General features: G+C 42.6%; 1 protein-coding gene across 1 annotated transcript in view; it reads left to right on the top strand.

Annotated features, from left to right (window-relative positions):
- LOC149310433 (acylphosphatase-2-like) overlaps nucleotides 1-23145 on the top strand; it is a 98229-nt gene that overhangs the window by 9430 nt on the left and 65654 nt on the right. The window contains exon 3 of the mRNA XM_089528914.1: nucleotides 3994-4103. Within this exon, the coding sequence (XP_089385040.1) occupies nucleotides 3994-4103 (110 nt within the window). The remainder of the gene's footprint in view (nucleotides 1-3993; nucleotides 4104-23145) is intronic.

Raw genomic sequence — 23145 nt, 5'->3', positions numbered from 1 at the left:
TAATTAGCTTACTTGCTATTCACCGCTATGATCTTTGGAATAGCGGTATATAAATAAAACAAATTATTATTATTATTATTACTGGAGCGGCTTCTGGCCACTTTGGGGGTGTACGTCATTTGAACACCACACCCTCAAAGCGTCTGGAAGCCACCTTATTTAGCCCATGCATTTCAGGCCACAGTCTTTCAGATAATTTGGATGTACACAGGTGAAAACCAGCACTTTGAATTCTACCCCAAAAAACGACCAGTAGCCAATGAAGTTGTTTCGACATTTGTGCATATTATTTGTACTGTTATTGATATTCTTGCTGCTATACCAGTTTTATCTATGTGTTGCTTCCCTCCCTGTTTTAACTGATGTTGGATATTTATTATTTCTGCTCACTGGTGTTTGATATTGCCATATTATTTATTGCCATTATTATTTATATTTTTATTTTTGTAAGCCAGTTTGAATACAGTTTTTAATAATAATAAATAAATAATAATAATAAATAAAAATTTTATTTTTATACCGCACCTTCCAAAGATCAGGGCGGTTTACAGTAGGGTAAAAACAATACAGATAAACAGCATACATTAATATAAAAATACATACAGTGAAATAAAAATAAACTAAAAGCCCCGTTAGCCAATCCTCTTGCTCTTAAAGAGGAAGGGAGGTCTGTTAGGACTTTAATTGGGGAATGCAGACTGAAATAGAAAGGTTTTTAGGTCCTTTCTAAATTGGGCCAGGGAGGTGGCCGAGCGGAGCTCTGTGGGCAGCATGTTCCAAAGGGTTGGGGCGGCGATGGAAAAAGTCCTCCTCATGGTGGAGGTAAGCCTAGCCCCTGGTACCCTAAGTAATTGCTGCCCAGATGTTCTGAGGGTGCGGGACGGAATATACGGGGAGAGGCGGTCCTTCAGGTACCCCAGGCCCAAGCCATTTAGGGCTTTATAGGTAATCACCAACGCCTTATATTGTGCCCGGAAGCGAATGGGCAGCCAATGGAGGTCTTTTAACACCGGTGTTATATGGCTGGCCCTGGAAGTACCAGTGACCAGCCTGGCTGCCATATTCTGCACCATTTGTAGCTTCCGGGTTTGGTATAAAGGTTGCCCCATGTAGAGTACATTGCAGAAATCCAGTCTCGAGGTTACCAGAGCATGTACCACAGTTTCAAGGTCCCTCTGGGCCAGGTATGGGCGCAGCTGGCGAATAAGCCGAAGCTGGTAACAGGTGTTCTTGATCGTCGCATTCACCTGAGCAGTCAGGTGAAGCGACGAGTCAAGAAGCACCCCCAGACTGCGCACGGAGTCTTTCACAGGGAGCGTGACCCCGTTCAGGACAGGTGGAATCACCGCCATTCCTGGACCAGGGGAACCTATCATAAGTACCTCCGTTTTCTCTGGATTCAGCTTGAGTCGGTTTTCCCTCATCCAGCCCATTACTGACTCCAGACATGCCACGAGAGGAGAGACGCCATCCTCGGTCACTGCATCAGTCGGAGACATAGAGAAGATTATTTGGGTGTCATCAGCGTACTGATAACCCCGCGCCCCATGTCTCCGGATGATCTCTCCCAGCGGTTTCATGTAAATGTTAAATAGCATGGGAGACAGAATGGCTCCTTGAGGGACCCCGGTTTTAAGGGCCCGCTCATCGGAGCACACGTCTCCCAGCTGCACCATCTGGGACCTCCCAGAGAGGTAGGACCGGAACCACTGGAGTGCAGTGCCCCCGATTCCCACCTCTGCTAGGCGCCCCAGAAGGATACCATGGTCTATGGTATCGAAAGCCGCTGAGATGTCCAAGAGCACCAGCAGGGACACGCTTTTCCCCTGTCGATGCCCAGACGGAGATCATCGACCAAGGCGACCATGGCCGTCTCAACCCCGTAACCCGCCCGAAAGCCAGTTTGAAATGGGTCCAGATAATCCGTTTCATCCAAGACCGACTGAAGCTGGATTGCAACCGCCCTCTCGATCACCTTCCCCAGAAATGGCAGCAGCGAGACTGGCCGATAATTATTATGTACCAGGGGGTCGAGGGAGGGCTTTTTTAATAAAGGTTTAACAATGGCCAATTTTAAATCAGATGGAAATTGCCCTTCCCTCAAAGATGTATTAATGATCCGGCGTAACAATGAAGTTACTGCCGGTCCCCCCTGGGCCGCTAGCCACGAGGGGCAGGGATCGAGAGAGCAGGTTGTCTTCCGAACACTTCCGAGGATCTTGTCCACATCATCGGTACTTACCAACTCAAACTGATCCAGTTTAATGGAGTCCACGGAGGCTCTGGACGCCTCTACCCTTGGTTCTGCTATAATGTCGGCGTTAAGACCTTCGCTTATCCGAGAGGTTTTATCCGCGAAGAAGTTATTAAATTGGTCACAGCAGGCCTTAGAAGGTTCAAGGATCTGGTTCAGGGCGGGAGGGAGCTGAGTTAGCTCCCTGACCACTCTGAACAACTCTGCTGGACGCGACTCCGCGGACGCAATACGAGCACCATAGAACGAGTTCTTAGCTGCTCGTATCGCCTCTCCGTAGTCTTCTAACAGTTGGTCTAGGAGAGCCTTGTCGTCTAAGCAAAGGTGTTTCCGCCAACGGTACTCTAGCCGTCGCAGTTCCCGCTTCCTTGCCCGGAGATCTTCCGTATACCAGGGCTTGCACTTGGAAGCGGGTCTGAGAGGGCGCTTGGGAGTGATGCTGTGTATAGCCCTAGAGAGACTGGTATTCCAAATACCAGTCAGGGCATCAACAGAGTCGCCGTCACTTCCAACCATGTATCCCTCTAGGGCTTCTTGGAACCTTTTGGGTTCCATCAGCCTTCGAGGGTGGACCATCCTAATAGGTCCACCACCCCCGGGGGGGATCTGGGTAGAGACCTTGATTTTAGCCTCTACCAGGAAATGATCCGTCCATGGCAGGGGGGAAATATTAGTTATTTCCGCCCACGGATTATCCGCCTCCGAACAGAAGACCAAATCAAGCGTATTACCCGCGCAATGCGTAGGACCCGAAATCAGCTGGGACAGGCCCATGGCCGCCATGGTGTCCATGAATTCGCGAGCCGCACCGGGTGGAACATAGCTGGCCGTGAAGGAGATGTTGAAGTTGCCCAGGACAAGTAGCCTGGGCGTCTCCAGCATCAGTTCAGCGACCAGCTGTGTCAGCTCGTTAAGGGAGTCCGTTAGTGCACGGGGTGGCCGATACACCAACAGAATCCCTAGACTGTCCCTCGCTTTTAGGGTCAGGTAAATACACTAGATGTAGGACGTCTGTCGGATGTGGTTCCTGGTGAGGGACAAGGTGTTCCTATGTATCAAGGCCACACACACACACCCCGCCCACCTAACCTGGGCTGGTCCTTCACCGAGAACCCAGCAGGCAGGGCCTGAGCCCACACAGCATCCCCTTCAGGCCCAAGCCAAGTCTCGGTAATGCAAGCCAGATCACAATTTTGGTCCTCCAACAGATCGTGGAGGATGTGGGACTTGTTGTTAATTGATCTGGCATTGCACAGGAGCAGCGACAGGGTTTGTGGCACGGTTGGAGTGACCCTCAGGTCCCTTAGGTTGGGAGGGGGACAGGAAGGGGAGATAGATATGACGCATCGATCTCGCCTTCCCCTGGAACGCAAGTCCCTTCTCCCACCGCCATACCTCCCCCTGCCCCACACTACCTCAATAGGAGCTCCGCTCGTGACGATGTTATCCCCTTCCTCCCCAGCCCGTGCATCCTCCACATCCATGACCTCCCCCCTACCAGTATCCTACCTGTATTTGCAGTAAATAATACTGAATACAATAAAAAGTTGGCAGTTGCAGGAGAAATACTTTATTCTTCCCATGAATGCATATACTGATTTGTGTGTCTGTTGTTTTGAGGAAAGGTGAGTGCATTCAATGTAATTGAGGCTTAGGTACTGAGGCTGAGGTATACCAGTGTGTATTTGGGTACTGAGTAAATTCTGTGGATCTTTTGTTTTGTTTGTTTTCCAAACTAGTACACAGAGGAGAAGGCTAGGAAAGTGGGAGTAGTTGGCTGGATTAGAAATTCCAGTGATGGGACGGTTACTGGCCAAGTTCAGGGCCCAGAAGACAAAGTAAATGAGATGTAAGTACACTGTTTCCTCAGTATGCACTGCTGGAAAGCTTCACTAATTTTCCAGGTTTGGTTAAAATGCTGCTGCAACTTAACAAACAGCAACTTTGTCAGGTTGTTTGGTAAGATTATACTGAAATCCTTAGTAAGTTTGCCTTTGTTCAAGGCTTAAATCAAAAGTGGTCAAAGATCAAACAACAGACTTCAAGTTTTTGTTTGTTTGTTTGTTTGTTTTTGAGGGTCCAAAGCACCACCAGACCCCCTCCATAATTTTGGGGCGAGGAAATAACCAAAAATGTCCCCCATACCCTCTATTTTGCCATGTTTTTGGCTCTGGAACTATTTTTGGCACTGGAAACATTTATTTCCTTGTTACAATTCCAAAGGCTTGAACAACAACCTTCATATCCTGTAGAAAATGAGGGGGCTAGTTACTGACTAGTTTTTTTAACATTTAAAAAAAATTGAGGAGGGTGGTGGCTCTCTGTTGACCACATGGTAGCAGTACTCATCCCCAGCCACTGGCAGTTGCCCACCTCTGGCTTAAATAAAACTCCACTGTGCTACATGTGCAAATGCCCCTATCTTAAAAATTGATACTTCTGGCTTTAGTTCTTGATGTGTGTGGCTGGGCTTATTCTTTTGAAGCCTACCAAGCTAGGCTCAAGACTACAGCAAGAGAAGCACACTGATAATTAGAAATGGGATCCCTCAACCGTGTTCAAGCAGTCCAAAACCTGCCCAGCCCTTTCACAGAGAAATAGATGCAAAGGAAAAGTTCTTAAAGTGCATTTTCAGAGAACTTAAGAATCTTATCGTAATCATTCTTTCCTGGTTCCTCAATTGCTTCCAGTTTCCTAAAGCATAGGAATTAAGGATCTGTACACAGGGTTGACTCAACCAGCAGGTAATCACATCAGACAGGAAATGTTTTGATGGCTCCCAAATATTCTCTTTGAACTCCATACCTGTTCCCTTTACCATACATCTTTTCTAAGGCTCTTAAATTAGTCTCATGCTTTAGATATATTAGAGAATATTCTTCCATCACCGGTATTGAAGTAAGATTTCATTGCAAGTCCAGATGGCTTCTGTACATGGAATTAGGAGAGGGCACCATCTTGTCCTTTGCTTCAGGCAACAGAATATCTTGGGCCACTTCCTCTCTTTGCATGACCAGCCAATTTCCTACCATTGACATCTGCCCACAAAACAACATTCACATAAGAGGTGGGGCCTTATCAGAACATTGACTGAGGATGTCATAGGTAAGTGCATAAGAATTCAGATAAGATTGGAGTTGCAGACTGGACCCTGCCAGTTCCTCATGTCTGTCAAGTTCAATGTGTTGATAGGCCCTCAGTGTATTGCTGTCTTGTGGACCAAAGCAGGAGCAGAAAAGAAGAATAGCACCATAATGTTTCAGTTTGATTCTTATAGCAAGTTATTGTACCCATTCTTCTGGTTGAAGCCCTAAGTAAAGCATGTTATCCTAAATATGTGAACATAGCTGCAGGATTAACAATATAATAATAAGCTGCTTGCATGCTGTTCATTGTTTAAACTTTTATTTTGCGCACAACAGGACAAAACAACACATAAAGAAAAACAGCAGCAGAAAACAAAATGTAATTTGTAGAGTAATATTCTTTTCTGTTTCAGTAGGAGAGAAAGAATAACAAAAACATTAGAATGAATCATTACCACTCATACTGTGTTTCTGAATTCCCAGATTTCATAGGCTTTTCTTAAGAAAGGAATACTCAGAGGGGATTTTCCTGTTTCTTCCTCTCAAATGCGGCCTATAGTGCCTGATATTTGTTGTTGGTCTTCCATCCAAGTACTAACCAGGGCCGATCCTGCTTAACTTTCAAGATGAGATGGAATCTCATGCCTTTAGGGTTACATGATAAAAAATACCAGGGGTTATAATACTATGTTTACTGCTTATATCATTTTGGATGTAGACACTGCTGATATATATCTTTACAGAATTTCAAATGGTGTCAGAGGATAACATAAAGCATGTTTTGTATTCATAAATTAAATAAAAGTTAACCACATGTCTTCAACATTATCTAGATGTCTCTCTCCTTTCACACATTTTCATTAACTTGTCCATTTTCCCAGTAGTGTTGTTGTCCAAATTCTGTTTAGCCATTTGTGCTGTGTAAGTCCATTTAGAGTTTTTCATTGCTAAGCTGAGCTTGTCATATTTTGGCCATATCATGAGAAGAAAGGAGTCACGAGAAAAGACTGTAATGCTTGGTAAAGTTGAAGGCAATAGGAAAAGAGGAGGACCACATTCCAAATGGATAAATTCGATCATAGAAGCCACAGCTGTGAATCTGCAAGAGCTACACAGGACAGTTGAGGACAGGGTTACTTGGAGGTCTCTCATTCATAGGGTCAACATAGGTAAAAGTTGACTTGAAGACTGTTAACAACAAATTTTTAAGCAATTCCACCACTGGCTGCAATAAGGAAAAATGCAATCACATTTTTATGCTTAGGTTTATTCTGTCCAGAGCGTATAGACAAAAGCAATAATTTTTTTTCAAGTTTCCACAGAATTCTCTTGGCAGATGTGCAGTATAGTTTGTTGAATGTGGAAGAAAAGAAATGATGTGCTTTAATGTTTATCAGCCAGAATGTGTAGGTTAAAACTTCCCACAAAATTTAAATTAATTAGTTGTAACCAACATACTGGAGGCTTGCGTACCTTGAGGGTACCACATTCTGGCTTAGCTAAGGCAGAAGCTAAGTAAGGTGAGGCCTGGTTAGTATTTGGGTGGGGGACTGCCAAGAGGAATACCAAGCTATATTTCAAAAGATGATAGTGGTAAACCACCTCTTGAATATTCATTGCCTAAGAAAACCTTATGAAATGTATGGGGTAGCCACAAGTCAACAAGCAACCTAAAGGCATCTACACATAAACAATCAACACATGTGAAAAATCTGTCAGCACAGATGAATGAGAAAACTTTTGGAAGAATTATTGTGTGAATTATTCATTATATGAATATCCTTTCCTCCACACAGCTCAGGAGAACGTAACATGGGATTTCTCTCACAATAACCATTCGAGGTAGTTTAGGCTAAAAGACAGTTTCATGGCTCAAGAGGGATTTTGCACCCAGAACTTTCAAATCTGCACTGGTTAACTGCCTGAATATGTTTGGATTGTGCAGTTGGCTGGACAATTACTTTTACTGTACAAAAAGATGTAGCTTTAAAATACATGACAGTGTAAATTAGGGATTAATTCCACCCATTTGTCTGCATGGAATGTTAAAGATTTGCCTTTGTTTGTCTTTGTTCTTCAACTAATAAATATTAAATATTGTTGCACATTTGGGAAGAGTGTTGCCAAAGAGCTCATTCCCCCTGCACTGTTTATTGTGAGTGTTCGTTCAAACCATGGAACACAAACCTACAAAAAAGAATTAAGCAGCTCTCTTGCCAGGTAATAATGCTGAAAGTTTGCTTGGATTTAAGACATAGTCAGTGTGTGCACTCTGTGTTTTAAAATGTTAAAATTCTGCATGAAGACAGTCTAGCCAATGGACCAAGGTAAGATCAATTTCTGCAAGTTGGATCAACAATGCAATTTGAAATATGTTTCCATAAATATTTTCCTCACTAGTTCTGTCATTTTCACTATAAAATATAACACCCCCCCTTGGCAAAATAATTATTTTTTTCATTATTATATTTATTATTATATACAACCATAAAACCACATGTTCAACATACAGTTATATAAAAGAGATTATTCAGTACATAAACAATCTCGAAAGAAATATATTGTATACACTCTTCCTGAATCCCCTTGATACATGGTCTCAAATCTGAAATGGGACCAGAGATTGGAAAAGTTGCTTGTTTGGATTATACCTTCCAGAATCCTCCAGATAATGCTCTGTGGGATTTACTGGAGGATTCTGAAAGTTTTAGTAAAACTAACATTTCCAAGCTCTGAGTGGACAAGGAATTATTCTAGGCACTGAAACCCTAGTACTGATGATTGGAAATAGTATTCACCTATCCTGGCCTCCAAAGTTATTTCACAGGGCTTTGCCCACAGGATGCTTACCATAGTGAGTGATAGGAACCTGCGATTTTAGTTTTAAATTGATATTAAGAAGCTGGGTTTTGTACCCAGTTATCCATTCTTCATTTCTACAGATTCATGACATACACTGGATCCTGGCTATATACTTTCTTCATTTCTGAGGTATAATTAAGTTCCTTAAGTCTAAGTACACGATAGAAATGGAATACTGTTCTTGTGGATTTTCTGCATCAGATTGTACTAAATGTCCTTTGAAATACTTTCCAACACAACTCAATTGCAAAATCTCATAGCTGAGGAAGCGGAACTAAGATGGAAATCCTTTTAATAATTCCCTACCATGGTCAGTGTTGTAGCTCCTGTGCATTATCCTGTTTTCTGTTTATTTATTTAGCTGCATTTATCCCATAGTGGGGCCCATGGTGACTTACAGATCAAATTTGCTAAAAACTTCCTAATACAATTTTTTAAAAGTTAAAATCATTTGATTTAAACAATATAAAATTACGTTAAAAATGCAAAAGTCAAAAACAGATAAGCACAGCATGTGCACCAGTAAGAAGTGTTCCTAAGAGTAATTACATATTAAAAGCCTGTTTGAATAAAAATGCCTTTCCCTACCAGCAAAAGGAAAGCAGGGAGAGGGTCAGCCTAGCGTCTTGGGGAAGGGAGTTCTAGAGAATGGGGGCTGCCACTGAGAAGGCTCTGTATCGTGTCCACATCAAGTGAGCCTGTGATGGTGGCAGGAACAAGAGAACAGCTTCCCCTGAAGATCATAGACTTCTTGCAGGTTTGTATGGGGAGGAGTTTTTCAGATAGTTTGGACCTATGCCGTATAGGTCTTTACCAACACTTTGAATTGTGCCTAGAAATGAACCAGTAGCCAGTGAAGCTGATTTAACAAGGAAGGTATATTAATTTTAGTGTACACTTGTTTGCATGAAAGTGGAAGTACTTAATGGAAAAAAGTCATTGTATATTTTAACGTAGTAACCAATAATGCTAGCCTTTTTACAGAGGTTTCCTACTACTCTTCAGGGCACTTTGGAAATATCCTAGTTGCCCTTAAAACAATCCCATAAAGTCAGTATTATCCATATTTAAGGCTGATCAGTAATTAATAGGTCCTAGAGCAAATTGAGCCTGAACTCTCCCTAGAAGAGAGTTCTAAATGACTAAACAGGCTATTGTACTTAGAACATACCATGAGACGATATGCCTCCATTAAACAAGATAATGCTCGATAAAGTTGAAGGCAGTAGGAAGATAGGGAGACCGCAGTACAGGTGGATTGACTCACTCTATGAAACGGGAGCCCTGAGTTTCCAAGCCCTGGGCAAGGCTGTTAATAGCACAGTGTCTTGGAGGTCTTTCATTCATTGGGTCACCGTGATTTGAACCTGATTTGACAGCAGTTAACAAAGAGAGATCTGAGGCCAAAAGAGTGGGTTCATTTCAGAGTCCCATTCCTTGATAGGCAGCACCAAACTGGTAAGGGTTGTAGGTTAACACTAACTCAGGGCCTTTACCTCAAGTAAGACAGGCAGAATCAGAAAGCAGTAAATGGGGCAAAAGCTGAAACGGTCCTATCAGAGAGAGAGTCCTACCATAAGTAGTGTGAGGCGGCTTTGAAGTCCAGGGTCTAAGCAGGGGTAGGAAAAGAACAGCCTCTGGAACCCCAAATTTATGCCCCCCACCAGTATCTCAAAGACCCAGAGATAATTTTGGTATGATTTCATCTGAAAACAGCACAAAAGCCATCCAAATGTGCAAAAAACAACCACTCCTGCTAAGTGCTGTCAAATCAGGTTCAACCCATGGATGAAAGACCTCTGAGACAGCATGCTACTAACAGCTTTGCAAAACTCAGGGCTCCAACCCTCAATTTCCATGACTTCAGTTTGGGATTTTGGGAAATACATGAAGAAAAATTGGTATTTTGATATACTGTTTTTTTAGGGGAGGAGGATTGTGGCCCAAGGGGGGGGGGAATTGACCCCTCTACAGTTGCCAAGCCCTGGTCAAAGCCATCAGGTTCCAAACAAAAAGAGGGAGGAAGATTCCAGGAGGCAAAGGACACAGAGTCTAAGGTCAAGGACCAGCAGATGAGTCATAGCAAGGTTTCAGGCTACATAGATTAGCAGGTAGGGAGTTCGCAGGAGATGTGGTTTCCAACAGCTGTGTTGGACTGAGTGTGGCTTATATTGCTGAGCTACTGAAGCTCCCACTCAGTAGCATGCGCACACAGGTTTTCCCTACTCCTGAGAAAGTCCCTACTCAAGGAGTTCTTCCAGTTTATCCCTTCGTCTGAAACAGCCTGCGCTTTCTACTGTGCACTGCTCTTGTGGACTAGGAGGAGGCCCAACTTCTTCAGACCCCAGAGCTGAACTATATTTCTTCCCCTCTGCAGTTTCTAGACTCCCTGCGGATCCTGTGTTTTCAAGGACAGTCAGCGCCTTGCAATTCTCTGTTCCCGAGGGCTCAATTTCCTCTTTACTGGATGAGTCCTCTGTTGGGACTGTGACTCCTCATCCCTTGTGAATTCATGCAAAAGTGAAATTTGAACCATTTCATACCTTGGCCCCTATGCTGTGCTACCTCATTCACTGTAGACATGGTGTAGATTTTGTGCATTGTAGATATTGTACATTGTAGATATTTTGAGTGCATGTTTATAATATGAAAGAAAGACATAAACTTTGAAAGTAAGCATAATTGCTTTTCTTCTTCTACCACCCATGAGTGTATGTTCTAAAAATACTGTGATCTCGGGCAACTTGTGACTCTCCAGATATCATGGGACTCCAGTTCCTGTCAGGTGCAGCCAGCGTAGCTAATGGTGAAGAGTGATGGGAGCTGTAGCCGAGTGAGAACTGAAGCACCATAAATTCCCCATCCTTGCTGATATCACTCCCTGTAATAGCAAAGCCAGGTGCATAGAAATGTAGGAAGCTCTTTATACCAGATTAGATCTCTGATCCTTCTAGACTGGCTTCACCCACTGTAGCTAGCATAGCCCTTTACAGTTTTGTACAGGAGATATTGGGGATTAACCCTGGGATTTTTGACATGTGTGGATGGTCTGCTACTGAACTAGAGCTAGAGGCAGCCTCTGTTCTGAGCAAGGAATCTTTGTCTCCCAAGTGGTAAAAAGGGCCTCTTCCTCAGTCTTTAATAATTCCATTCTGATAGCACCTGGTCAATAGCCTCAAAAAATCCACTGGAAAAGGAAAATGGGAAACTGGAGCATGGCAAGAATGCTGGAACTTGTTTATTGGATATAATGTCCTGGACAAGGGCCTGATTGTTTAGGACAGTGGTTCCCAAACTTTGGTCCTCCAGACGTTTTGGACTTCAGATAGCTTGACTGTGGGCCAAACTGGCTGAGGCTTCTGAGAACTGAAGTTCAAAACATCTGGAGGACCACTGTTTGGGAACCACTGGTATAGGACAACCCCTGAACAAGAGCAATATTTGCCAGGATACACTGCAACATTTTGCCACAGGTGAGCTCGCATTTATTAAAGATAGGAACCTATGGCCATGTGCCAAGATAGCAGCACATGGCTCTGAATGACGGTAAAAGGGTGGAATCTTGTTAGTCTACTGTTGGAGAGGAAGGAAACACAGCCCAAAGTAATGTTGGGGAAACAGAACACAATGCATCAAAGAAGCTCTAATTTCTGTTCTGTAAGCCTGATTAGAGGCAATTACTTTGGTAGAAAAGCTATGTTTCTGCCAAGAATGCTGATGATTTTGTGTAATGTAATTTTGCCTTTAATTTATGTGCTCTTCTACTCTCAGCGGAAGATTTTTGTCAGGACATACACAAATACAGCCAGGGAATATAATATGGCAAACCATCCAGGTCTTCTGGAAAAGACTAAAAATTCATATTTTCCAACCCTTACAGCTTCAGAAATAAGTTCAAAAGGTGTTGAAATATTGCTTCTAGCATGGAAGCAACAAATTGCAGCAAGCGTAGTTACCTGTCATGGGTTAATTTTCTCTTTTCTTTTTGGCAATGAGGTCATAAAGTTACATTTCAAAAGCAACTTAAGGGTGAAGAATAATGGTTTTAGATTTAACAAGTTAAAAAACCCAAAGAGCATTTTAAGTGGATTTTTAATGCTGTTCTCTAATTGTAAGTATTCCCTCACCCTGATAATTTTAAAAATGAAATAAAAATAACAGACAATGGGCAATTCAGAAAGTTACTTAAGAAGCAGTATAATAGGGACCCCAGAATGGGGCAAGCCTCCTAACGTTAGGCTGGAGGGGGGGATAAGCCCCTTGAATGACTGGCAAAATTATACAAGCAAGATATCTATATATTTGAGCCACTTTAGGAACTATCTATATAGCATGTGTACTAAAGTACCAGGTACAAAAGAGATTAACTCAGCCATTGCAACTGAGCCCCCCCCCCCCCCCAGGTGTAATGAAGGCTTTATACCGTCTGTTCCATGCACACTTGGAATTAAACTACAATGTGCATAAAATAGGGACTTATGAGTAGAGGAGAAAGGATTAACACGGTAATGTACAATGGGACTCAAATACTTTTTCAAAGGTTGCTTTCTGAGGTCTGACATTAACTCCCCTACCACTAGTGCTTTCTTTCCAATTTGAGCTTGGCAGTTCGAGCTCAAGGGGACCATTTTGGCTGCAACATTGTTATGTGCCTTTCAAGTTGGGTCAGACTTAACAACAGCAACTTCTCAAAGAGTTTCCTGGGCAAGATTTGTTCAAAAGATGTTTGCTGTTGCCCTCTTCTTAGGCTGAGAGAGTGTGACTTGCTCAAGGAAGCCCAGTGGGTTTCCATGGCTGAGCAGGGATTTGAACCATGGTCTTCTGGAATCCCAGTCTAACACTCAAAACACCACACTCTGCTAACAAGGCATACTCTATTGCTTTCCTCTGAAATATAGCTTACAAGATCTGATATTCTTTGATGGTCTCCCGCCCAACTGCTAACCTTCTTAGCTTCCAAGATCAGACAGGATCTGATGCCTTCAGAGTATTTAGACCTGCTTAATAGTCCTAGGGACCAAGCAGTGGTTTGTGTGTTACACTGTGCCTGTGGAGAACAGGGTTTGAATCCCTACTCAGCCATGAAACTATTAGGTGACCTTGGGCAAGTCACAGTTTCTCGGCCTCAGAGAATAGCAATGGCAAACTCCCTCTAAAGAAACTTGCCAAGAAAACCCATGATAGGTTCACTTTACAGTAGCTATGGCGGGATACATACCGCCATTTAGTACGTCTTCTATACGTACTAGGGTTAGGAAGGGGCGGTGCTTCCGCACCCCCCTAACCCTAGTACGTATAGAATACGTACAAGATGGCGGCGCCCCTTCCACATGGGCGCCGCCATCTTGACGTACTGGACGCACAGCGTCCAGACGTGTCGCGCCGCTTGTGACGTAGCGAGCGCGCCCCTGGCGCCTCGCTACGTCGCAAACGCGACGAAAAAAGAAGCTCCATTTTGGAGCTTCTTTTTCGGTCCGCGCGGGAGTCGGGCCGTGTGAAGGCTCCGGCTCCCCCGCGGACCTACTGGCGGCGGCGGCAGAGCGGCGCAAAGTGGCGGTATGTACCCCGCCTGTAAATCAGAAATATGTTGAAGGCACGCAATAACAAATTAGGGCCTAGCATCTATGCTTACCAGAGCAGTGGGTTCCAGTGGGTACAAGAGAAGAGATTCCAGCTCAACATTAGGAAGAACTTCCTGATAGCTGTTCGTCAGTGGAACACACTCCCATGGAGTGTGATAAAGTCTCCTTTGGATGTTTTTAAATAGAGGCTGGATGGCCATCTGTCAGGGGTGCTTTGATTGTGTGTTCCTGCATGGCAGGGAATTGGACTGGATGGCCCTTGAGGTCTCTTCCAACTCTCTGGCCTGTTACAGACAGCCAAAATAAAGCTGCTTCGAGTCACTTTGGAGGTATGGTATTTCAATGATACATGCGGCCTAAGAGTCCAAAGGCCGCACCAAAGCCATGCTCCAATCCTAAGGACTGGAGTGCAGCTTTGGTGAAGCTTCCAGACTCTTAGGACTCATGCATCATTGAAATACCATACCTCCAAAGTGACTCGAAGCAGCTTTATTTTGGCTGTCTGTAACAGGCCACCGATTCCCAAAGGAAGCAGTAGCTGTCTTGGGAGAGGATGGCTCTGACTGAAATTTGGAGTTTGGAAGGTAAGGAAAGACAGGGACTTTTATCCAGCTTGATGGAGTTTTATGGTGCCTCAACCTGTTTGACAATCTATTTCGGTTTAACGTTACAGGAGTCCTGCTCTATATACAATCTGACAACCCTATGTAGGAATGATGCCAGTGTCAGCACCAACTAGGCCTCCAGGGGAGAGGATTCCACAACTACAGTACCACAACTAAGAAGGCCCTCTTCCATGTCTGTGCACAATATCTTTCCATTTCAGAACATAGGATGGCCCCTTTAGCAGACCTCAGTCCAAGGACCAGGCATACCTAGGGAGAGGCATTCCTTCCAGCATCAAGGTCTCAAGCTGTTTAGGGCATTAAATATAATCACAAGCACGTTGAATTCAGATCAGAAACATATTGGCAATTCTTTCAAATCACTGTTGCATGATTTGTACTATACCATGTTCCAGTAAGTGATCTAGCTGTTGTCTTTTGCTCCAGCTACACCTTCCGAGTCATCTTGAAAGTTAGCCTCACATGCAGAGCACATTACAGTAGTCTAACCAGGAAGAGATACCAGTGCATGAACTACTGTGGTCAAGTCATCCCTGTCCAGAAAAGACACCAGATGGTGAATCAGTCAAAGCTGACCACAAACACTAAGCCATTTTGGGCTCCAGCAATAGAGATGGATCTGAGAGTACATCCAAACTATGTTCAGCGTGCTTGCCCCAATCACATACTTGCCATCCGCAGATTTGAGCAAGCTGCATTGACTTTAATGGCTGTGCAGTCATAGGAGAGCAGCCACATGTACACACACCACCATTGAAAACCACAGGACTTGAAGTCCTGCGGGTTTTGCCATCTCTCCGTGTGTGTAGGGGGGCAGTGATGGTCCAGAATGGAACCCCTACAGATAGGAAGGGCCCACTGTACCTGCTGATGCTGCAACGCAATTCCTAGATCTGTGATCATCAGTCCACAGCTTCTCTGTCTTAACAGCTTCAGTTCACTGGTTTTTCATCCAGCCCACGACAGCATCCAGGCACTAGTCCAACACCTGCACAACCCCAGCTGACTGTGATGACAAGGAGAAGTAGAGCTAAATGTCACCAGCACGTTGAATCCCAAAATTCCCAATGATCTCACCAAGTAGCTTCATATAAAGATTAAAGAGGAAATCATACATCATCCTACAGCTTAATATGCATTGGGCTGAATAAGAATCCTGCAGCGCTACTCTCTGGAACCAGCCCAGTACATATCAGCAGAACAGTGCCTACTACTGCCATCCTACAAAGTCCGCCAGTAGGATACCATGATCAGTTTTATCAAAAGCCATTGAGAAATCCAGGAAAGTCAACAGAGTTGTACTCTCACTATCTTTCATCAAATATATAGTCAGAGCAACTAAGGCTTTGGTGTCATATTGTGGTTCAAATCTAGGAGCCAAGGTTGTACGTCCTTAGAGAGTTCCTGCGTATCATATCCCAAAGGCAGAATTAATTATGTTAATAAGCAACTCAACTGAAGTGTGATACCACCCACAAGAATCTTACTTTTCCTGATTGGTTATGACCTTCAGTCTCAAACATTGGATTTTAGGTTTAGAGCCCATGGCCATAGTGGTAGAATTAAAAAATACAGCCGCATTAGTCTGTAGAATCGGTATGTAGAGATATCTTTTGGCACATTTGAAACTAACTGAAAGAACGAAGTTGGCAGCATAATCTTTCGGAGACTTCAGTCTACAACCATCATTAAAACAGGACTTGCTATTTCATTTCCATACCCAAAGGATTTTGAATTTGAATTGACATTCTCACATACCTATGATATATATGTTTGTCCATAGCTTCCATTCCACCAAAGGCATCTGAAGAAGTAGAAGTCTATGAAAGCTCACACTGCCAACTTCTTTCATTCAGTGTCAAAGGTGCTACAAGATCTCTGTACAGTTCTTGACCATGTTAGCTTGGGGATGGTGGTGGAATGGAGGAGAGTTATAGTTCAAAATCAACTTTTCTAGGTTCTCTAGTCACAGCAATAAACATCTGAGTGACTGGACACTATGATACCATGACTTTGCCCTGTAATTATGTGCTACTAGCACATACATTCAGTGAGCGTGGATGCCATCGAAACAGCATATTGGCAGGCTTGGAGGAATCCCATGGCATGCTAGAGTACTAAACATTTGGGGGGGGGATCTATAAATGCAAATTCTCCACTCCCTGTGTGCAGCTGAAAAAGAATTTAGCATTCTCAGAAGCCATAGAATATGGAAGGGGGTGGAATTGAGATGGTTGTTAAATGGAGTATTGTGGAATGGAGTGTTGTGCAAAGGGCATGGCAGGTAGGCAAGCAGGTATCCTGATTGAGAGGGTTTCATTTCGCACCACAACACTTTATTGCACTCATAAAAAAAACAAAAAACAGTGGCATCAAAATGAAGTGCTAACAATTAATGAAGTACTTATGGGATCTATTATTCTCAGAATTCTGGGAGATTTGGACTTTTTCTCTTTAATGGAGCTTTCCCAAGCTCAGCCAAAAAAGCACAGCCTTGGCTCTGATAGGAATATAGAGCCCTGCATCTTTGTTTCGAAGTACTTCTCTGTTTATTTCAGTCAAAAAAGAAGCCCAGCACACTAGCGTTTTATTAAAAATGGACTTGCCTGTGCCATTAAAATATATGCGTCCGTATACTGGGAGAAAGGCGGGATATAAGAAAATAAAATAATAATAATAAATGTCTGTTAGGCATGCAGTAACTCAACATGCACATTGCAACACTTGCTGGCCTCAGGACTGGATGCCTGATTCTAGAATTAAATATAAGCTCTCCTTGTTCAAACAACACATTTATGAACAATTAGTTTTGATGAAGAACATTAATTAGTCTATTAGCTATGGTGCACTCTTTCTTTCTCTCACACCCATATCTCTCTGTGTACATTACACATTCAAGCTATATCGAAATAAACACAGCTTAATTTTGTAAAATGTTTCTGTATAAGCTTGATTGAACTGTTGGGTCTGAGATATGTGTGTGAGTATAATCAGACCCAATAGTTTAATCAAGCTTATATAGGAATTTTACAAAATTAATCTGTATCTATATAGATATAGCTTGAATGTGTAAAATATTCCCTGTAAAGGTTGACCAAACTATTAGATCTGTTGATTTTAATTTTTAAAACACTTGACTAATGATCTCTAGGTGGAGCTATTTGATGGAGAATGGCTACTTGTGAGCTGCATGGCTCACTGGATGATCATCTATTTTTAGCCATGTTCTGAGATAATCTCTCCCCATACAGTGTGGTTCTCCTCCCCCACTGTTTTTGGAGTCTCTTTCTGTTATAACATCTGAGATACACAAAAGATTCTTGTGTTCACATATTAACATCCCTGTATATTACAACCTCTTACTGGTGTCCATTGGCTGCTAAGAAGAAAACAGGGTTAATATCGCCACAGTGGAAACAGTGTAGTCAACAACTCAACATCCATGGCCTCATTCCCACTACATAATAAACTGGTTTGCAAGTGGATATGAACCGGTTTAAATGGCCCTTGTTCACACTTGCGCCGATTCCCTGATACGGTTTGTGAAGGAGGCCCCAGTTCTAAACCCATTTAAAGCACTTCTTCTGGATCTTCTGAATTACCCACGTCTTTTGTAATGAATCGATTCAGTGCTAGTATGAATGAGCTGCAGATTTGAATTGGTTCTCTGTGGCGCAGTCAGCCTTGTGACATGACTCCATGTTGAATCGATTCATTGAGGAATATGAACGCAAAGTGGATTAAATTGAAATGTGTAAGGTTTGGTCACTGCTTGAATAGTGTGAACGTCTATTTGGCGCTAAATCACTTCATCAGTTCGACTAAAAAAACGGTTTATTGTGAAGCCCATGTTTTGCAGTTCCCTGGTTTCCTGAAATAGGAAGTTGGAGAAGAGTCTTTTATGCAGTGGGGAGAGAGTACTGAAGAGTCTTATTGCAAAAATACTATCTGTATTATTCACAGATAAATAACACAGTCTATGAGGTTGTAGCAAACAAGCAGAAAGAATGATAGGTCTGTTTTATAAAGGAGCCTGCACATCCATTCACCTCAAAGAAAGACAACAGAGGACATCTGGGTGTTGCTGTGTTACAGTTCCCATCATCCCTCACTGGCTATTCTGGCTAAGGAATATGATGGGAATTGAAGTGGAACTTTTGAACCCTTTAAGATTCGTGATCTTGATAGTACTGTAGATTGAACTCAGTAGATTGTTTAACAACAGAATTTCAGTGGACTTTAGCTTGGAAGCCCAGGGTTACATATGAAACAAGCAATCGCCCTATTGCCATTAAGGCCTCCGAAGGCAATCTCTCAAGTTATTAGAAATGCTTGGATCTCTAGCAGATAGCTATTACTTGTATTTGTAAAAATCAGCATTAATATTTTTTTAATTCACTGCTTCAAAAATGTATAGTGCAAAAATTGGATTAAAAGCTGCTAATGCTTTTTTTTTAAAGGGACATAAATCCCTCTGCTTGGAGTTGCACTTTATGATCTTTAGAGGCTTTCCCCCCTTTAAATTGAAGCTGTTGCAGTTGTTGCTATAGTAACCTGCAGTGATAGGGCAGGCATTCCTTTTTTGGTGTGAATTTTGTTCACGTTTACTTTGCAGCATAATTCTCATTGACAACGCAGGAGGCAAGGAGGGAGCTCAGCGGAGGTGGAAGTAAATTTATCCCCCAGGATAGGGACAAAAAATGTACATTTAGAGACAGTTTTAAAAAGATTGCTCCCCTGCAATTGCCAGAGACTAAGAGAAATAAATGTATTCCTAAAGATTATGATGCCAATGGAAAATATGACTGGCACTGGCAATTGGGAAATATTACATTTCACCTTAATTAAAGTCATTGGGATTTTCACCAACAGTTTTGTGTAGGATAGGCAACTGACCAGAACAAATGATGTTGTCTGAATGATTGTTATTATTATTTTTGCTCTGGTGGGAGCTTGATCTGCAAAGAAAGCAGGAAATATTTATACATACAGGTCAGCATTGAGTCTTGCTAATGTCTGCAAAGTATATTGATGCAAAAGGCATAAGAGTAGCATTTAGTAAAAAAATTGGATACTCTCCCATGTTTTGCCCTACTGTACTGGCTCCTTATGGAGCAAAAACAGACATGATCCCTAAGAAATGCAATAGGTTACAAAATGGAGTTGCCTCATCTTCTACCACTTTTAGTGCTTGCTGTTCAGCAGGGTTGGAAGGCTCTAGATGAATTTTCTATTCATTAATCAGCTTCTGTTTCCTAGTAGCAGTGGAGAGCTTTGGCTTAAATCCAATTGCTAGTCCTAACTATAGTAAGGTTAGTGTTGCCAGATTTTCAAAACAGCAATAAGGAGCAGTTGAAATTCATGATCCACACAGTTGACCATCAGGGGACATAGATTTTTGTGGGGTTTTTTTGGCTATGTTGCTGTCTTCTAGAAGAGTTTATTCCTGATGTTTCGTCATCACCTGTAGCTGGCATCTTCTCTGAAGATGCCCCAAACCCCCACAAAAATCTATGGATGCCAGCCATGAAAGCCTTTGACTTCACATCGGGGGACATATCTACATGGGCCATTTGCGGTGGTTTCCAACGTATTGCCCTGTCCACACAGGGCAGGACCAAAGGCCCACTTTGACTGCAGACTGTCTACATATAGGAAGGGCAGCCCCACAGCAAATCTGGGCCATCCCTCCCTCATTACACTTTTTGAAAACATACCTTTTGCTCCTGATCTTCCCATAAATATAAATATTAAAAAAATTATAAATTGATTCCGTTGTATGACAGCCCTCATCATTATTCTACTATGATAGGGTTGCAAAATTTCTACTTGTCCATTTTGGATATCTCATTCTCTTCTGTTCTAGTGACTACAGATCTCCTTCACAAAATGGCTTGAAAAGAAGATAGTTCTTTAATTAGACAATGGGTATTCCTATCACTGTTATGCCTTCATTAATCTAATAATAATAATAATAATAATAATAATAATAGTAATTTATATCCCATCTCTCTATCAATGACAATCGAGGCGTCTTACAAATTAAAATTACATATAATCCCATGTCCCAACATCCCACCCTCCCCTAAAACATCTGTTAAACAGCCATACATTAAAATCATTAAAATACATTAAAATAGCAAATCACGTGAATAGGAATAGCGAGTTCAGAGGGGTTGTAAATTCAGATTGGTGGGCGGGTTTTCTATTCAGGAAAGGCCTGCCAGAATAGATCCATTTTGACAGCCTTTTTGAAGCTGTCTAAAATGGTAATATGATGGATCTCCTCTGGCAAGCCTTTCCATAATCTGGGAGTGGTTGACAAAAAGGCCCTGTGGGTGGTTGCAGTCAGCCTAGTTTTTATAGGCTGCAATAGTTTCCTCTCAGAGGACCAGATTGTGCAGGGTGGCTTATATGGAAGGAGGTGGTCCTGCAGATAGGTTAGACCCAAGCCATTTAGGGCTTTAAAGGTCATGACCAACACTTTGTACTGTGCCCGGAAACCAATGGGCAGTTACCAAATCGACCAAAAGCATGGAAAATTAGGGCAGTTTAAAATAGTGTCTGCACATTTTGCCTCATATCTCACATTCTACAACTTCTAGACACATGCCTTTTCCAGGAAAGGTGGGAATGTGATTACAACTCATCTGCCAGAGAAAAGGCACTTGTTCCACTGCCCTCCCTTGATGCTCATGCAGCCTCCTCATATGGAAACTCTTTCTTTTTACTGGTGTATTACACCAACTCTCAAGGCAAACCAGTGGCTAATATTGGTTTCCTCCTCTCAGGAATTTCCTACAAGTACAGTCACCCCTCCTAACTTGCAGATTTAAGATCCGCGACCTTGAATATCCATGGAGGAGCGACCTCCGCTGTTTTCAATGATGCACGTGGCCAGGCTGTGCACACAGGGGCGCATCCCATTCAAGCCTATGGGGCCTGAATATATGCAAGCCTCCATTTTCTCAGGGGGCTCTGAAAAGGATCCCCTGCAAAAATGGAGACCAACTGTATTCTATTGTTGTTCTCCCTGCAAACTGACTCATGCTTCCATGCTGAAGATTCCAGATTAAATCTCTGGAATTTTCAGTCAAATTTAACAAGGGCCAGGTGACGTTTTGCCCAAGAACCTCTTCCCATCAAATTCAATACAGCTGTCCCTCCACATCCACAGATTCTGCATCTATGGATTCAGCCATCCACCACTTGAAAATACCACTTGCAAAAAGCAAACCTTGATTTTGCCATTGTATACAAGGGACACCATTTTACTAGGTCAGTGTATATAATGGGACTTGAACATCCATTATTTTGGTGTCCATGGGGAGGTCCTTGAGCCAAATCCCAACAGATACCAAGGGCCTGGTCTACTGGGCTTAGATGGACAAATACTCTGACTTCTGGTATAAAGTATTTGCTGTGTTTGTTTTTTTATAAAACATCATGTGATCTTGTTTGCACTAAATTCTGTGACCATTACACGTATTTTATATGCTGGAAATTTAAAGTAATTAACCCATCTCATGATTCTCTTCACTTCACGGGCACCAATTCCCACAGAGCTGCTATCCCTCATTTCTATCAATGTGACAAATTCTTTATGCCATCTGAAGGCTTAATACAACATTTTAATTGAGATTTGCAGAATGCTGTCTTCCAGAAGCTGAATCATGACATTTTCTTGGCTCTTAAAGGTCATTTTGCATGGAAATGTGATGAGCTAAGTTGGCAAGTGTACACCAACCTCTTCTCCCTTGAGCTTTTTCTGGTGCATTAATAGCAATAGTGTACATGGTATAGACCTCTATAAACCTTTTCCAGAGCCCATATTGTAGAGTCCAAATTATTGAGCCAGAAGTCATGCTGTTAATTTCTATTGGTGACAGAAATAAAAGTTTTGCTGTTATTGCACAGAAGACTGGTTTGCTGAAGAAGGGTACTGATACTCTATCTTAACTCCTATACTTTTCAGCATCTATATGGAAACCACTGGGGGGAAAGTCATCCATATGTTTGGGGTGAGGCAGTGCCATCCCAGGGCTGGAAAAGACCCACAAGTTGATTTTTATTTTGCTATTTAAACTATCATATGTACTAGTGAATGCCAAATAGGTTGAGGAACCATTCACTGAACTTTTCCTTGAACACTGCCTTTGGTGGTCTCTATGTAGACTTGTCCACAGCTGCACGGTATGTGGTAAACTTCTGCGGGTGTGAGAGGGTCTCTTCTGTCCTTTGCTTAATGCAGCATTTGCTAGATTTTCTTGGTTGGTTTATAGATCATGTGGAGGTTGTGTTTTCTCACCAGTTTCCTTATTCTGTCTGTGACTTCTTTGATATATGGTAAAAATACCTTCCCTTTGGGTGGTTGTCTTCACTCCTCTGGGTTTTTCTTGGTCTGGCACTCTTCTGACATCTGAGCTGGAATAACCAGTAGCCTGTAGAGCCCGCTCTAGGTGCTTCGATTCAACTTCCAAGAAGTGGGGATCACAGATCCTTTTTGCCCAGTCTACCAGTGTTTTTATTGTGCTTCTTTTTTGTCCTGGGTGATGGTTGGCGTTCTTGTCTGTGTGTGCAGGTTTTCTGTATACTGCATGGCCCATCTGCTGGTTTGGTTTGCGGATAACTAGGACATCCAAGAATGGCAATGTTCCTTCTTTTTCTTTTCCATAGTGAATTGGATGTTTGGGTGGATGTTGTTCAGATGGTTCAAAAACACAGTCAGATCTTCT

Source organism: Sceloporus occidentalis, unplaced genomic scaffold (assembly GCF_023333645.1).
Source record: "Sceloporus occidentalis isolate IW3139 unplaced genomic scaffold, rSceOcc1.0.p SCAF_6, whole genome shotgun sequence".
Taxonomy (NCBI): Eukaryota; Metazoa; Chordata; class Lepidosauria; order Squamata; family Phrynosomatidae; genus Sceloporus; species Sceloporus occidentalis.
This window is presented reverse-complemented; position numbering and strand designations above follow the sequence as displayed.